The 19,180-nt window shown below is 40.0% G+C and overlaps 1 protein-coding gene across 1 annotated transcript in view; it reads right to left on the reverse strand.

Moving 5' to 3' along the window:
* Positions 1-2,461: 2,461 nt before the first annotated feature.
* LOC126248853 (phosphotriesterase-related protein) overlaps positions 2,462-19,180 on the reverse strand; it is a 220,840-nt gene continuing 204,121 nt past the window's right edge. The window contains exon 7 of the mRNA XM_049950283.1: positions 2,462-2,752. Coding sequence (XP_049806240.1) covers positions 2,609-2,752 — 144 coding nt within the window. The 3' untranslated portion in view covers positions 2,462-2,608. The remainder of the gene's footprint in view (positions 2,753-19,180) is intronic.

Below are 19,180 nucleotides of genomic sequence, written 5' to 3' on the forward strand. Positions count from 1 at the left end.
GCTTCATTAGTCCTTAAAAATCATCCAATAGACGGAATATTTCAGCACCTGTTGTGTTGGCAGGTAGTGGTCTGCACAATAAGAGGTCCTCCTCAAAACATCCAGAATATTCATAATGGACAAAAGCTAATAAAATCACTAATCCTCCAACATCAGTGGATTCATCTATCTGCAGAGAAAATGAATTGTGTTGGATGTGAGAAACAAGAGTTTCTTTCACATCATTTGACATGTCAACAATGCGTCTCTTAACAGTATTGTTTGATAATGGCACCAAAGATACAAGCTTTACTGCCTTTTTGTCTAGCATGCAAGAAACAATATCATTAACATACGGCTTTATGAGATTTTCTGCAATGGTATGAGCTTTTCCTGTTTTTGCCACTCGATAACTAACCAAGAAAGAAGCTTTTAATGAATTTTCATTAATTGTTTCTGCATGAGTTTTCATGCAGTGCTGAGAAGCAGCTAGTTCAGCAATCTTCCTTTTGAAAACATCGATGTCTTTAGCCTGGAAGTCCTGGTGAGTACCTTCAAAATGATGGCGCAATTTAACTGGAACCATTGAACTGTTCGGAACGACTCGCGCACAAATTACACACTGAGCTTTACCCTCCTTTGTCTCCATAAAACCCATTTCTAAATAGCTTTCATAGTACTTACGCCTCTTGGTTATTCCACTTCCACTGGACATTGCAACCAATGGAGTACTTGCAGCATTTTCACATAATAAATCCTGCTGTGGAGCTTCTTATGATTGTTCTTCCTTTGGTCGTCCTCCCTCCTCATTCATTTCAACTGGAAACTTCCCTTCTTGCGACGGCAATGGAGAAACTGCACCCTTCTTCAATGATCCTGACTTCAGCCACCGATCCATGTTAGAAGTAATATACTGGTCAAAAATTGACTTATGAAATTGGTAGTGCACTGACAAAGCAAGTTTAACATTTAATGATGCCTGGGGCCACATACGTGCTAGCGAGGGCTGTGATCAGTCGACAAAGCTCGCTCCGCAAATGCGTAAAAGGTTTCAGCGCATCTATCGCCGTGAGCCGGCACACAAACGACCCCCATATTGTTGCGAAACAGTTGGTCAGAGAAGCCGCATTCTCCGGCACTAAATTGTGTATGCGTTCTCACTTAGAAACCGCAGAGGATGCTTGGGAATACGACCTGAAGTACAAGTACACATGTTTTTCACACACACACACACACACACACACACACAAAAAAAAAAAAAAAAAAAAAAAAAAAAAAAAAAAAAAAATAGTGATGAATTTGATTTTCACAGTTTTATTCAATAATTTTACTCATTATTTTACACGATTTGGTGAAGGGTGGCTGCAGACACCCTAGAAAGAGCCGGTGGACCCACATTGGGAAGCCCTGCTTTAGGGTGTTGTCATTACAACTGGGCTTGATTATAAGCTCAGTATAGTCATATCCATCTACATCATCTTTGTCAGTGGATTGATACCATTCAGGTAAGTCATTAATATCTGCCTCACATAAAAGCGGTTTCTGGAACCATAATTCAGGCTGTGCACTACTGCCAATTATTTTCTCTTTGTAATCCTGGACTATTCCCAGGATTAGCAATGCATATGAACAGTGTTTCATTTATCTTGAGTTTCAGTGCATTCAACAAGTGTTAATAAATTACTTTTGTGTTCTAAATAGGGAACTACAAAACTCTCACAAAGTGAAGTAGTACAGTGGTCAGCAATCTGGACTCGCATTCTGAACGGTGATTGTTCAAATCTGTGTCCAGGCATCCTGATTTAGGTTTTCCATAATTTCCTTAATTGCTCCAGGCAAATGCCATGATGGTTACTGTGAAAGGACATGGTCAGTTTCATCACCCATCGGTAACAGAACAATCAAAGCATGTGCTGTGTCTCTAATGGCCTTGTTGTTGATGGAACATTAAACCCTAATCTTCCTTCCCTTTTTTTATCAAAACTTTCCAGGATAAATTATTTAACTTCATGGTATTTACTGTTCACACAGGTACTATGCTGCACGAGTGCATAAAAGTAAAGTACAGCTATCAAGTGAGAGCAAACTTCCCAGATAGGGTGTTGAGACCAGGATATTACACTGAAAATCAGAGTTCAAATGGCATCTTTGTGACATTAAATTGTTACCTTCACTAAAAGACTATCATTTGCCCATAACAAATGTGCAAATACCTTAAGGACATAGTGCAGAATAATTTAAAGATGTTTAAATCACATTCTTATTGTTAATAGGGTGTACTCCTTTCTTATACAGGTAGCACAATTCTGATGTCTGAGGAAGCCTTGAGTTATTGTCGAACATATCTCAGTTCCATTTCTTCTTTTCCCAATTAACCAAATTTTGGATTCTACTGTAATATACAAAACTCAGTTAAGGGTTTCTCAACCACTGGGTGCATGTGTATGTGTCTGCACATGTTTTTGATATGTTGCAAGAGATATGACATAAAAAATGGCATCCATTTATTTGAACCTGAATTATTTTGTGTACACATGAATACACAGTTTCACAATATATTACATTTTATATTCATAACAATTGCATTATATATCCAAAAATATGGCACCAACTTTCAACCAGTTATTCTTTAGTTTATCACTTTTGATGACAGCCATGTCTGGGGGTTTTTCATAAGTATCTGATTTATTTTTTCTCTTTCAATGCCTTTTATTTCCATCTTGGGAATAACATTATTTATGATGTGTGAAAATCCATGACCTCCAAATTTAACCTGAAACATAAAATAATTAACAGTGCTATCCAATTTAATTTTTCAAATCTAAAAGCTGTTATTGGCTTTAAACAATTATTTGTTGCTCCTTCTCCAAAACTCTTTTGTGTAAACTAGCTAAATGGGAACTTGTTATCAATTTCTACAGTTATTTACACAATATTTGCCTTATGTGACACTTTACTTGTAGCTGACATTTATGTATTCAGTAAATAACTGGTAAACAATGTTGAACATAATACAAAAGTGAGAAAATAAACAGCAGCATTTAGCAAGTGTGTGAGCTGTATGTCTGTAAGGCTGCTGTTGATGAGAAGCTCTTGGGTTTCCAGCTGGGCGGTCATGTTAAAATACTATGGCTGGAAACCCAAAAGCTTTTCATCAATGGTATATATGATGAATGTCAGCATTCATGAGAGGCCTGTTGTTGAAACTGTAGTATCAAATGAAAATCCAAGCCAGACCAGGATTCAGATCTAGATTTCCCACTTATTACGGCCAGCCATCTTAACCATCAAGATATCTGAGCACACCCGCAGGCTGACTCAAACGTTCATTTTCAATATTTCCATCAATGATTTTTGAACAGAGGAAGTGGGAATAGCATCACTAGTTTAAAATGTCAGCAGACGACAATGGCTTAGTGTGCCAAAAGGGTTATGTTTGAGAAGAACTGAATGTACCAAACACAAATGAGCAGATTAATGGGAACAAAATCAGTGAACATGCAATAATACCTGTGAAAATCACTCAGATTTGCTGAACCTGCAATAGCATGAAAGTCTAATTAGAACAGAAAATCCATGACAAATGGGGACTAGAACCTGAACTTCCTGCTTATCAAGAACAGTTGTCTTAATCATTGATCTCTCGGAGCATGCCTCCTGGCCTTCATTGTCATTGACATATCCAATTATTTTTTCAGAACACTACTACCAGAAATTCTCCCACGGAGTATATGGAAATAGCACCACTGGAGAAATGTCTCGGTCTAGCATTGATTTTCACTTGTCACTATAGGTTCATTACATGGCAGTTTCAGTATATCTGAACAGTTTGAATTGACTCATATTTGCGATATTATTGGCAGAAAGCATCAGCGAGCACATCTCTTTTACTATAATGTGTATATCAGTCAATGCTCACAAACATTTTAATGGCTACTCTCCTAGCATATTGCGATGCAGCCATTGGCCAAGAAATATTTATGAGTAGTCAGTCCAGACTGGTATAGCCATCGAACAGTTTGTGTGGGCATTGTCCTGAGTGTGCTTAATAGTTTGTGGTTTACACTGACACAATTTCATGTCATTACATCTTCACTGTCTTCATCCCCCACTGATTTCCTTTTGTGGTATTTAATACTTTCCAGAGAAAAACTTCTGTTGTTTTGCAATTTTCACTGTCATATAAAACACTGCATGGCAGACAGTATTTGTGACAACAAAGATGGATTAATAAAACTGTATAGCTAGAGAATTAGTCCCATCTGAAAGAAAAACATTTAATTTGCTGTGTAATGAGCTACAAATTAGGCAGTTCATAATACATATCGTGTTATTAAACTATTATATCATTTTTATCAGTTCCTTATTCATTGAGACTAACAGGGCAAAGTGGGTGGAACTTCTTAGGAAGTCACAAAAATCTGACATTGCAGAACTTAAACAACAATGGGCATTGCAGGGGATGGTGGATCAGGGCAAAGTATGTGGAGGAATAATAGAGAAATTAAGACGCCTGCCACATTTATTGTGACTTTCAATTCTCCAGTGCTGCCTGACCATATTGTGGCAGAGTTCCTCTGACTTGAGGTTAGGCCTTATGTTTCGTATGCAGTGTTACAAATGCCAGCCTTTTGGCTGTTGCTGAGTTGCAGAGGTGAAGTGACCTGTGTGAATGACTACCCATCTCCAGCAATCTGCATCAACTGCTCTGTCTGGTTTTTGCTGAGGTATGCAAAATTCAGGAAATAAAAGTGATCAAGCAGAAGTGACTACGCAGAATGCAAAACAGAATATAAGGTTATGAAACTCACTGTCTTTGCCACTTTCTATGCCTCCTTGGCACAGAAACTTGACATAAACAACATCCAATATACCATTATCCACCAGCAACAACTGTACTTGTACCTGTACATGCCAAAGCAAATCGAGTAAAGACATATTGATCCAGGCAGTGAACACCAACAAGGCACCCCAAAAGCAGAGTGCCTCTCAATGCCTCCTTTCCCCATCATTCTTGAAGAGAGAGGGAACAGGAAAGGGTCACAACCTTCAGGTAAAAAGTTGTCGCGGGCACCATCAGAGAAATTCTGGCATGTCACACTGATAAGGATGACATCATGGATTTTTATGCCTCATTACTGGACCCACGCAGTCCCTCCACTTCCCCTTGCTCTACAAGTGCCTCACCATCCTGGTGCAAAGATAGGGGTAAAGGGTAAATCAAAACAACACCATTGAAATGGCTGCCACACTCCAGTGGAATATGGATGGATAATGGATACAGGATTAATCTGGAGGAACTGAGACTCCTCATACAGGAGACACCTTTTTTCCTCTATCTCTAAGAGACTCATTTCAAATGGATTGATGCACCTGTACTTGTAGGCTACCACCTCTACAGGAAAGATGACTTTACTGGTGACAAGACATGCTGGGAGTTGATAAGTTTGAGTTTGAGGGTTCCATCTCATTCCCATGAGCACTGTTTGACAAGGACACATTTCACTCCTCACCTGTGCCCTTAACCCCAATGCTACTATTGGTCGCTGTTTGGATAGTGGCCCATATTGCTGCCACGGTGTGCTCTGTTTACCTACTGCTCCATGAGCCCACTGACAGTGAGGTCCTCACACATCTTCTTGATGCAGACTATTAACGAAGGTACAAGCATGTGGAATAATTTCACAGATATGTGAATGGCTTGAAAACTTGTTAAGTAAAAGAAACGAATATATTGTCCTTGGTGGTGAGTGTTCATCAGAGACAAGGTTATCATTAGGAGTGTCACAGGGAAGTGTGATAAGACCAATGTTGTTCTTTATATACATTAATGATTTGGCAGACAGGGTGGACAGCAATCTGTGATTGCTTGCTGATGATGCTGCAGTGTATGGCAAGATGTCAAACTTGAGTGACTGTAGGAGGATACAAGTTGACTTAGACAAAATTTCTAGTTAGTGTGATGAATGGCAGCTAGCTCTAAATGTGGAAAAATGTAAGTAAATATGGATGAGTAGGAAAAGCAAACCTGTAATGTTTGGATACAGCATTAGCAGTGTCCTGCTTGACACAGTCATTTTGTTTAAATATCTGGGTGTAGCATTGCAAAATGATATGAAATGGAATGAGGACTGTGGTACGGAAGGCAAATGGTTGACTTTGGTTTATTGGAAGAACTTTAGGAAACTGTAGTTCATCTGTGAAGGAGACAACACATAGGACACTAGTGCAATCTATTCTTGAATACTGCTTGAGTGTTTGGGATCAGTACCAGGTCAAATTGAAAGAGTACATCAAAGCAATTCCGAGATAGGCTGCTAGATTTGTTACCAGTAGTTTTGAAAGCACACAAGGGTTATGGAGATCATCAGGAACTCAAATGGGAATCCCTGGCGGGAAGGCTATATTCTTTTCAAAGAACACTACTGAGCAAATTTAGAGGACCAGCATTTGAAGCTGACTGCCAAATGATACTGCTTCTGCCAATATACACTGTGCATAAGGACCATGAAGATGAAATATGAGAAATTAGGGCTCGTACTGAGGCATATAGACAGTTATTTTTCTGTCTCACTATTTGCGAGTGGAACAGGAAAGGAAATGACTAGTAGTAATACAGGGTACCCTCCACCATGTGCTGTATGGTGGCCTGCAGTGTATCGACGTAGATGTAGATGAATTACCCTGCCCCTTCCTCCTTTTAGGGGTCTTTAGTGCACACAGTGCACTATGGGGTTCTAACACCACTTGCCCCAGTGGTCGGATACTTGAAGATCTTACACAAACAATAGACACCATATTGATGCATGTGGGTCAAGCTATGTATTTTAGCAGCACTATGGGTTTGTCTCTGGCCATAGGCCACTCCTTCTGCTAGCCTAATCTTGTAGACACTGCTCAGTGGGGAGTGGATGATGACTTTCATGGCAGCAACCTATAACCTATCCGGATCCATCTGCATGATGGAATAGATTCCGAAAGGAACAGCCAAGATGGCTGTCAGCCGTTTTTTAACTGTGGTCTGGCATCCAGAACTGGGTAAATTGCATTACAGTTGTGATCCATTGCACTGCTGATGCGTCCCACCCAAAGTCAATGGTAATGCCTAGGAGGCAGTCTATCCCTTGGTGGAATGATGAGTGTCACTCTGTAATCAGGGACAAGAGGGCAGCTGTGCACAGATTCAGTCAGTGCTCTACAGATGCAGATCTTGCAAACTTTTGAATGGCTTGGGCTTAGGCAAGGAGAATAATTTAGGAGAGTAAGCAGAGGTCTTGACAAGAGATCCTGAACTCCATCAACAGGTCCACATCTGCTAGTAAAGTATGGGTAGCCATCACAAGGATCTCAAGGCAGAACTCAAGACCACCAACAGCAGCTGTGCAGGAGGAGGATTGTCTCTTAACATTGCTGAGAGAAATTGCTCAGACAATGGCAGGGCTGTCTCCTAACATCACTGAGAGACATTGCTCAGACAATGGCTCAATTGCATAAGACCATCACGACCAATTTTAGCCAGGCTCCAACTTTCCGTCATTATCATGAGACACAGGAGAAGGTCGGTTTTGATTTCCATTCCAACGACACTGAGGAATGCAGCCAGCCTTTCTCTCTAGGGGAGTTGGATTCTGCATTGTCAGTAGGTTGTGATACTTTGCCCAGTCACAACCTGATAACACACAGCATGTTGAAAAATTTGATCCACAATCAAAGGAGGTCCTCCTTCAGCTCTTTAATGAAATTTGGATGACAGGAGACTTTTCCAATTTGTACAGAGAATCTGTTTTAATCCCCATTTTAAAACTAGGGAAGGATTGGACTAACTGTGATAGTTATTGTAGCATTAGTCTGACATGCTGTGTAGGAAAAATGCTGGAGTGTATGGTCAACCGACACCTAGTGTGGGCTCTCAAAGCCATGTCCCTACTAAGTCGCTCCCAGTGCAGCTTCAGGAGGTATTGCTCCACACTCGATACCCTCACCCCACTTGAAGCAGTAAGAAAACAAGCTTTCCACCATAAGCAAAACCTTATTGGTGTCTTCTTTAATTTGGAAAGGACCAACAATACTACCTGGAGGCATGATGTTTTGTTGCATCTTTATCAGTGGGGGTTCTGTGGATGTCTGCCCACTTTTGTATAGTCTTTCCTCTCAGACAGGTATTTTAGATACAATTTTGGGACTGTCCTGTCTAATCGTTTTAAGCAGCATAATGGTGTCAATCAAGGCTCTTGTGTGACCCTGATTTGGATATGGATGCCAGGTTTATAGATCAGCAAGGCTTCATACCCCAAAATGCTGGATGTGGCTCACTGTGAGGGTATTAGGCCACAAGAGGGGCTTGTCACACGAATCCAGCTGCTAGCATATGTACATAGGCTGGTGAGCCTCTGCTGGCTATTTGATGTCTTCCCCTCATGGTAGGCCATGCATACAGGTCTTTATCCATTCCAAAATTGCTAGCACCCATCTCTCTTCTGCAGCCGCCACTGAAATGGCTGTTTTGTCTCTGTCCAGGGGCAAGAAGGCAGTTTAGGATCCTTTCTGAGGATAGCCTTGCATTACTATAGGTGAGTGTCACAAGCCATGGGTGGAGTAAGAGATCCTCCTGGCTACTACAGAGTCCCAGATTACTTTTCAGATTGACAGCTTACAGGAAGAATAGTACCCCAGACAACACTTTTAAAATTAAATTTAATGAGATTTTACAGTACCATCTGGATTTTATTATTGTTTACATGGACAGCTTCCCGAACATTGTCCTCAGGATAGAGCTCCCGGAGCAGTTTTCAATTTATTACTCTCAATTATTTGCTCTCCTGAGAGCATTAGAGCAGGTTAGATGGTTCATGACAAGGAATTCCTCATCTCCTCAGATTCTCTAAGTGCCCTTCTTGCTATTGGCCAGTTGTATCCAGCAGCTCACATGGCACAAGAAGTTCAGGATGCTCTTCTATGACAAAGGCAGGACAAGGAAATAATTTTCTGCTGGGTTCCAGGGCACATAGGAATCTGGGGAAACAAACTCACTGATGCAGCTGCCAAAGAGGCTTCCTCCTTTTCACCTTCTGCTCACTGTTCAGTCCCCTGCAGGCTGTTGTGACCAAGAAGACCACATGATGGTGGGGGCCCAGTGGCTGGAAGTGAGGAATAATACGCTACATTCCATAAAACCTTCAGTGGGGTTGTAGCTTACCTCCTTCCAACCATGCCAAGCTGAAGAAGTAGCCCATACACAATTTAGAGTGAGACATTGCCCACTGATGCATGGCTTTCTCTTATGTCATGAGGAGCCACCAGTGTGTCACAGATGTGGTACACATGTGTGAATGTGACATATTTTAATTGAATGTGTCTTATATGACAACTTGATGGTTTGTCTGGATCTCCCACAGGACTTGCCCTCCATTTTAACTGATAGTGAGGCAACTTGGTTCGTGTTTTAAGATTTTATGTGATGCCTGGAACTCTTCCAAAAACATTGGATCTGAGATTTTAATGTGTCACAGAGTGACTCAGTCACCAATTATTTCAAAGTAGTCATTCAACCCAAGTCACCTGTCCCTTTCCGAAACATGTCTGTACTGGTTATTTTATCCTTTGATTTTATTGTATTGTGTTTTATCTGAATTTCATTGAGGGCGTTTCTGATGCTCACCTCATCAGAGTTGTCTTTTAAATTCTTCTGTGTGAATGCAACCTGATTTTCTGATTTATTGTTATTTTTTTAATAGATTTTCACCTTGCTTGTCACTATATCATTCATGGAAGGGCACTGATGACCTCACTGTTTAGCAGACTCACCCACAAAATCATCATCATCATCATCATCATCATCATCATCATCAGCCCTGGCCTGGATATGTGTACAAATTCTGGTGGGAAGGGTGCCATAAAGTCATTGTATCTTCCCCAGAAGCAAGGTTACCCATAACTATTGTAACTCATCTTAATACACTGGGATGGAATTGACATCAAAGATGGTCCCACACATGTTCTATTGGGGGCACATCTGGTGATCTTGCTGGCCATAAGAGTACCTTAACATCATGCAGACAGTTCATAGGAACACATGGCATGAGTGGAAGCATGTCCTGTTGAAAAGTGGGACCACAATATTGTTGAAAGAGTGGTAGCACTGATGTGCTGATGCAGGACATACCTCTGTGCTGTCAGAATTCCCTCCATCACTACCAGCCATGACCTGATGTCATAATTGATGGCTCCCCACACCATGACACCTGGAGGAACAATTCTGTGCCTCTCAAAAACATTGGAAGAATGAAACCTCTCCCTAGGTTGCTGCCATACTCACCAATTGGTAATGCCACCACTCCAAATGCAGTCATTTATGTTGTGGTGTTAACAGGCTTATATATGGTACTGAAAGTCCCTATTCTAGCTGATACTAACCTCTCACCCATGGCGCAGGATAATAAAGAATGTTTCATGGACACCACTTCTTGTACTCAGATGGCAGGTGCAAATGTGAGGTGTTATGGTGTGCTTGGTGCACAGTGTGGCAGTCCTCCCTTGTGTGTAACAGATGTGCTCAATTGGAACCTTGACAACAAGTATGCCACAGTGCAAATGCTCCCAAAATCTGGATACTGAACGATTTGATGAGCCAGTCAACTGGAGACCCACAATGAGGCCTCTTACAAACACTGTCAGATGCTGATAATGCTGTCTCACATGAGTATGTCCTTCACAGTGATCACTTGACATCTGAAACTGTTCACGCCCTTTATATACCCTGCCAGGCCTGGTAATAACACTAAACATTAATAACACAAATGGATTCTCATGGGTGTTCTATCTGATACAGAGAATTGCAACACTAATCTCATATATACCCACCAATGCTGTGTATGTGTATGAAGTAACATTGACACTGGCCATGTCTTCTGGGTGCTTTTCTTCTTTTCTTTTCTTTGTTTTTAGCCAATGTATTTCACAAAATGGGATATTAGTGCCAGTGGAGTTGAGAAACAGCTGAAACCGCTATAACTGAACAGAGCTCCATGACCTGTTGGAATCCCTTCTTATTCTATAGTGCATTTTGGCTGGCCCCGTAATCTACCATAGATCCCTTGAACAAAAAACTGTGCCCAATAGTTGGAAGAAAGCACAGGTCACAGCTGTCTACTAGAAGGGCAGCAGAAGTGATTCATGAAACCACCATCCAGTATCCCTGACATCCATTTGTTGTAGAATGTTAAATCATATTCTGAGTTCAAACATCAACAGAAATCTTGGACAGAATGACCTCCTCCATGCCAATCAGTATGGAACATAACTCTCACTTTTCTCAAATGATATTCTGAAAGCCATGGATCAAGGCAGACAGGTAGATGCAATATTTCTCAATTTCCAAAAAGGATTTGAGTCTGTACCACAACTACACTTATTACTGAAACTATTATCATATGGGGTACCAAGCCAAAATTGTGACTGCATAGAGGATTGCTTGGTAGGGAGAACACAGTGTGTTATCTTGGACAGATTTAATTGACAGATGTAGCAGTAACTTCATGTGTGCCCCAGGGAAGTCTGTTGGGTCCTTTGCTGTTCATGTTTTATACTAATAACTTTGCAGATGACATTAACAGTAAATTCACACTTTTTGCAGTTGATACAGTAATATATCATGAAGTACTGTATGAAAAAAGCTGCACAAATATTCATTTGGATCTTGAAAAGATTTCAAAATGGTCCAAAGGCTAGCAACTAGATTTAAATATCCAGAAATGTACCATTGTGCACTTTAAAAAGAATAACATAGTTTACTAGGATTACGGAATCAGCGAGTCACAATTGGGATCAGTAGACTCATACAAATACCTGGGTGTAACACATCTACATGTACATCTACATCTACATACGTACTCCACAAGCCACTGTACGGTGCTTGGCAAAGGGTGCCCTACATCACTACTAGCATTCCCTTTCCTCTTCCTCTTGCAAATAGAGTGAGGGAAAAATGGCTCCCTGTATGCTTCCATCTGTGTGCTAATTGTCTCATATTTATCTTTTTGGTGCTTGGGAAAAATGTACGTTGGTGGCAGTGGAATTGTTCTAGAGTCAGCTTAAAGTGCCAGTTGTCTAAATTTTCTCAATATATGTTCTCAAAAACAATGCCGCCTTCCCTACAAGGATTCCCATTTGAGTTCCTGAAGCATCTCCATAATATTTGTGTGTTGTTCAAACCTACAGGTAACAAATCTAGGAGCCCATCTCTGAATTGCTTCAGTGTCTTTCTTGAATGTGACCTGATTTGGACCCCAAAGACTCAAACAGTACTCAGGAATACTTTGTGCTAACATCCTATATGTTGTCGCCTTTACAGATAAAACACACTTTCCCATATTTCTCCCAGTAAATCAATGTCAACCATTTGCCTTCCCTACCATAATCTTCACATGCTCGTTCCATTTCCTATTGCTTTGCAGTGTTACAACTAGATATTTAAACAAAATGACTGTGTCAAGCAGCACACTACTAATGCCGTATTAGAACATTATGGGCCTGGTTTTCCTACTCATCTGCATTAACTTATATTTTTCTACATTTACAGCTAGCTACTTCAGTGTCTTTCTTTAATGTGACCTGATGTGGACCCCAAAGACTCAAACAGTACTCAGGAACACTTTGTGCTAACATCCTATATGTGGTCTCCTTTACAGATAAAACACACTTTCCCATATTTCTCCTGATAAATCAAAGTCATCTATTTGCCTTCCCTACCATAATATTCACATCCTCATTCTGTTTCATATTGCTTTGCAATGTTACAACTAGACATTTAAACAAAATTACTGTGGCAAGCAGCACACTACTAATGCTGTATTAGAACATTATGGGTTTGTTTTTCCTACTCATCCACATTAACTTACATTTTTCTACATTTAGAGCTAGCTGCCATTAATCACACCAAGTAGAAATTTTGTCTAAGTCATCTTGTATCCTCCTACAGTCACTCAACTTCGACACCTTTCTGCACGCCACAGAATCATTAACAAACAACTGCAGATTGCTTCCCATCCTTTCCACAACATTATGTATACATTTCCCTGGGGCACTCCTGATGATACCCGTTGTCTCTGATGAACGCTCTCTGTCGGGGACAACATATTGAGTTCTGTTACTCAAGTAGTCTTCAAGCCATCACATATCTGCGAACCTATTCCTAATGCTCATATCTTCATTAACAGTCTGCAGTGAAGTACTGTGTCAAATGCTTTTGGGAAATCTAGAAATATGGAATCTGCCTGTTGCCTCTCGTCCATAGTTTGCAGTATATCATGTGAGAAAATGACAAGCTGATTTTTCCATGAGCGATCCTTTCTAGAACAGTGCTGATTTGTGAACATAAGCTTTTTTATCTCAAGGAAATTTATTATACTTGAATTCAGAATATGTTCAAGAATTCTGCAGCAAACCAATGTTAAATATATTGGTCTGTTACTGGTCTGTAATTTTGTGTGTCTGTTTAATTACCCTTCTTATATACAGAAGTCACCTGCTCTTTCGACCAGACACTTGGGACTTTGCATTGGGTGAGAGATTCTTGCTAAATGCAAGCTAAGAAAGGGATGAATGATGTAGAGTAGTACTTGTAAAACAGAATTGGAATTCCATCTGGACCTGCCAACTTATTTGTTTCTAACTCTTTCAGTTGTTTCTGAATGCCAGGGATGCTTATTATTGTCATTCATATGAGACTCTGTACAATGGTTAAATGATGGTATGTTTGCATGATTCTCTGACATGAACAATTTCTTAAATGCAAAATTTAAAACTTCAGTTTTTGTTTTGATATCTTTGACTGCCACACCAGATTGGTCAACGAGTGTCTGGACGGACGCCTTAGACTCACTTAGAGGTTTTACGTAGGACCAGAATTTTCTCAGGTTCTCAGCCAGATCTTTTGCTAAACTATGATGTTGGTATTTGTTGTATGCTTTGGGCATAGATCTTTCCACGGATGCATGAATCTCTACTAACCTTTGCCTGACTTTATTTGAGCATTCTCTTTTGAGAGAGAGAGAGAGAGAGAGAGAGAGAGAGATGTACTAACAGTTAAAATTACTCTTCTGTTAAAAATATTTGAAATTACAAAATTTCTGGCACATTTAAAATTCATATTATTAATTGCAGAATGAAATGCTAATTATTAAATTTGTGTCTGGGTTTATTTATAAAGTAACAATATAATTTGGTAAAGATTCTCCTGTCAAGAAAGTTTGTTAACTCTTTTTCTTTGTAAAGTCTTTGAAATAATGTGAACACCGCAGAATATAAGGAGTGGTGGGCATGCCTCAGTTGGAAAAGGACATATTTTACTAAACTTGTCAACAACAATGTAATTATTGGTTTTTGTATGTGTAAATTGTAAGGTTAGTGTGATTTAGAAGAATAGAATAAAATAAAAAGCTATCCATAGCAACAGGCAACTCTTCAGCAGTTATTTTGTCATCACAAACCTAAGAAATTAAAATTTTTTGCTGGGAGAAAGTACTCCTAGACAAGACTTTGAGGCATCGACATCAACAACAAAATAATGAAGATAAGTAAAATAGTTCTTCTTTTGTAATCTTACTCCTCCCGAAATTTTCTAGATTTGTGCAATGAATGTGTCTTTAATGGTGATGTATGGGAAGGTAAGATTACAAGCAGTTGAATCAGCCATGATTTGTTGACTGATAATGAATCACCTTAAGAAAGAAGACCAGAGAACTGCCCAACAAAATTGTATCAACAGTGACAATAATTTCATATTGTATCAACAATGATGGACCAGATGAATTGAAAGAGGACTTGACAACTGCAACGAAGGACATCAGAAAAGATAAGTACAAGCCATTTGAAAAATTAATTTTTCTTGGTGGACTCATATGATTGCTAGCAAAATGAATAGAGACAAGGGTAGTGTTGTAGACGTGAAAGCTGCAGGACCCAACCAAGATGTGTTTGAACCAAGTGAAAGTGTAGAAAGCAAAGAAACCGTGAAAACTGATATTTTGCAGTTGATTTTATTAAAATTAGAGGAAATGAAGATGGACAACAATAGCAAATTTAGTGCAGTTAATGATCAGTTAACAAAAAAATTTACATCCCTAAAAGGACAATTAAATGAACTGAAAACTGAAAACAATGACAAAACGGACAGGGAACAGTATCAAATAGACCAACTTAGCAATCAGATTTCGGAGCTGAAAAATGGGTTGTCAGATGGATTAAAAAGTGTCAATGAAAAAGTCGATGTATTAGAAAATAAATGTATTGTTTTGGAAAATGAATTAGTTGCACAATCTTAGCAACAGGAGAAGGATGTTAATGACATCAGAGTTCAACAGAAGGTAGTAGAGGAAAAAATGGAACACAACTTCAGTAGACCAGATTAAAAAAATTTTAAATGTTGAAATGTAGATCAAAAACTTTCAGTAGTTAAGGAAAATTGTATTCACAAAAATCTTCATTCAAACAATGGTATTGCATGGTCCAACATCCCAATCAAAAGTTTTCCATAAGACAATTTACATCCAGTGGATTTTCTATGCCACTGTAGAGATAGTTTTGTGTTGGGCATGAGTGATGACCAAAAATTTACATTTATTAAAAGATGTCTTGAAGGTGAAGCTATGTTATGGGTAAATCTAAATTTAAGTCATTGGGAGACTTATCAGAATTTTGAAAAAAGTTTTTTAAATAAATTTTGGTCAGAAGCTGAACAAGGGAGAATTAAAAGTGAATTTCATGGTCTGGGATGGGTGATGGTAACTTGAAGAATGCAAGTACAAATCAGGCAATGAGTGTACTTAAAACCCTTGTGCACAGGGCACATACGGTGTCAGATGCAGAGAATTTGCCTATGGAACTTGCACATTTGAGGACGGTGTTCAGAGACAATGGATACTCAACTTGGCAAAATAACAGGGCCTTCTCAACTAGAGCCAGGAACCGGGAAGTGGATAAAGAGGAGAACATGCACGTCAAGTCCCTAGCTTTTATTCTCTTCGTTGGAAATATCTCCTTCAAGATAGTGACGATTCTTAATAATTTTCATGTGAAAGTGGTTTTTCGTCTGCCTTCTAAGATTTTGGATTTGCTGGGATTGGTGAACGATGATTTGTTACTGTGGAAGGTGGGAAATTACAAATTATCATGTCAATGTGGTATGGCCTATATAGGACAGACAACACATACAATGGAAGAGCATTGTACAGAACATCAGCAGTTTGGAACCGTGCGACTGCTACGGTCGCAGGTTTGAATCCTGCCTCGGGCATGGATGTGTGTGATGTCCTTAGGTTAGTTAGGTTTAAGTAGTTCTAAGTTCTAGGGGACTGATGACCACAGCTGTTAAGTCCCATAGTGCTCAGAGGCATTTGAACCATTTTTGAACAGAACATCAACGTTGCACTCGTCTGCTGCAACCCAGTAAGTCTGCAGTTGCAGAACATTGTATGTCTAACGGACATTCAATGCAGTACGACAACAATTCAATTTTGGCCACAGCAACAACTTTTTGGGACTCCATTATCAAAGAATCCATTGAAACACACATTGCGGGAAATCTAATGAACTGTGACAGTGGTTACCAATTGAATAACGCATTGAATCCTGTCATCTCTGAAATTTGCTCGAGATGAAGACACCAGAAGACTTTGATAGCTGTGGTCAGCAACAATACCAATGGCAGCTGAGTATTGCAGTTCCACCAGTGAGGGCACTGTCGCTGGGTGGTGTGGCCCTTCTGTCTCCGTGACTGCAACGCATGCACGGCAGTACTATCAGCGCCCTATATAAGACGGAGTGGGGAACGTCTTCGTCAGTCCTCATTCGGCTCACCTGAAGATGGCTGGCAGTTGTCCAGCCAAAATATCATGCAATCGAGTTTACGACGACCAGCTGCAAGCCCGAAATCTTTTTGAACAGTTGATTTGCAGGGAAAATTTCAAATTTTACGTTTTATGTTGTATGGAAAGCTACGTGATCAAATTATTTTCTTTATTATTATTGTTATTATAGGTATCATTATATACTTTTCAAGTTGTATAAACTATTACCATCAACAATATGAAAAATGCTCAAAGATGAAAAAAATAAATAAACAAATAAAAACTGTCACAGCAGAATTAGGTGGCTGGTAAAAACATCCAAAAATTAACTTGATTTCACCTATGCCTGTTATACTCAACCAGATAACTCTACTGACACACTCAATTTCAACATCAATAGAGACAATATCTCTCTCTCTCTCTCTCTATCTCTCTCTCTCTCTCTCTCTCTCTCTCCTATGGCATCTAATCCATCTTTCTGATATATGTTCCATGACTCGCTGTGTATCTTAGAGCTTTCTCCTTTGGGTTTCAGCCAGCTCTCAGCCCCAAGAATAATTTGAGCATGAGAACTTCCCTGGAAGGCAGTAAACCTGGGAACTTGGTTACGAATACTTGGACAATATGCTGCTAACATTTCGAGAGTTGAAGTGTCCTTACACTGAACATGGTCTGATTTCACTTACTGTGTATTGACTGGTTAGCGTTTGTCAGAGTACCTCAAACCACAGCCTAGCTTTAAAAAAATCCCCATGTGCACTCCACAAGTACTCTACTAACCAAGTAGCTGCTACCTTCATGGAGTGGACTGCTGACGCATTGAGGGGAGTCCACCAATTCCCCGCCCAATAACGCAGGTACAGAAATCAGCAACTGAGATCATCACATAGTTGACAAAGCGTTTGGTTGAGACCTCCACTTGACTTCAAACCAAAGGACACTGATCATCTCTGGGGACAATGCAGACAACTGCACCTTGCACGCGTGATGGCTGTAGGCAAGGCTGCCTCCACATCTCGGATGAGGCCTCTAGTAGACATACTGAGTGTACATCGGCTTTCTTTCCAGCCCTGAACCATATCTTACTACAGGGCTCCATACTGTGCCTGAAGGTGGAGCTCCTGACAACTAGCAAACCCCAGCCCACATGTGCCTCCTCTGACTCTGCTGAAGGAATGGCCAGATATTCGCTCACAGGGCAAATAGGCAAGGCCAAATGGCCAGCCTCCACATTGGCCTTCCACCTCGAGGGATGCAAATGCACTATCACCTACCACTCACCCTGCTGTGAGGGCAGAGCCATCATATTGTGTACACTAGGAGGTGTCTTGGCAGCAGAGTCTGTGGACCAGACAACTGACACCTGAGGACTTCCATGTGATGTGCCAGATTATCTGCCACTGCTACACCCCAAGGCAGCAGTCTGCAGGCAGCTGAGCATAGCCAAAAGCACATTCAGCTAAAGGTGAACTGTGGCCAGCTCCTCCTGCATCCACACAAATTATAAGGATATAAAATGGGACATTCAGATACAATCCATCACAGGTTTCATCCTTGTGGAGGTATTTTTTGTACAAAGAGTTCATTAATTTATATCACCACAAACTAAGTAATCATCTGTATTATTATTGATAATGAGGGAGAAAATGTTTACAATTAGCTTCTGTTTGTTTATTTAAGATTTAAAATAAACTTGATCTAAATTAATTATCAATGTGTCACTGTAACAAGTTATGACACACAGACCTGATCAAAAGTATCTTGACACCCCCATGCAATGCAGAGTTGAGTACTAGATGCCATGAGGGACAAACATGCCAGTATAAAAGGAGGAGGGAGTATTGTTTTCTCAGTAGAGAAGCAGTAACTGCAGAATATTTTGGTCAGGAGAGCTAAGTGCATTCGAATGAGGGTTAGTCATTGGATGTCACCTGAGTAATAAATCCTCCAGGGAAATTCAACACTTCTAAAGCTGTTAAAGTCAACATTTGATGATGTGATTGCAAAATGGAAATGCAAAGGGATAACCATAATTAAATTGTGATGGGGCATACTTTGTGCACTGAAGGACAGGAACTGTCAAGCATTGTGCAGAATGGTAGTAAAAAAAAAAAAAAAAAAAAAAAAAAAAATCACCTGATATCAGTAGAAGGAATAATTCATGAGCTTCAAAATGCTACCAGCAATCCAGCTATCATAATGATGGTGTGTAGGATATTAAAAAGAATGGGGTGCAATTGTCAAGCAGCTCCCTGTGGGCCACGCATTTCTATATTCAGTATTAAGTGGTGCTTGAAGTGGTGTAAAGAGTGATGCCACTGGACAATGGATTATTGGAAATGAGTGATTTTTAATGA

The sequence above is a fragment of the Schistocerca nitens genome, chromosome 3 (genome assembly GCF_023898315.1).
Source record: "Schistocerca nitens isolate TAMUIC-IGC-003100 chromosome 3, iqSchNite1.1, whole genome shotgun sequence".
Taxonomy (NCBI): Eukaryota; Metazoa; Arthropoda; class Insecta; order Orthoptera; family Acrididae; genus Schistocerca; species Schistocerca nitens.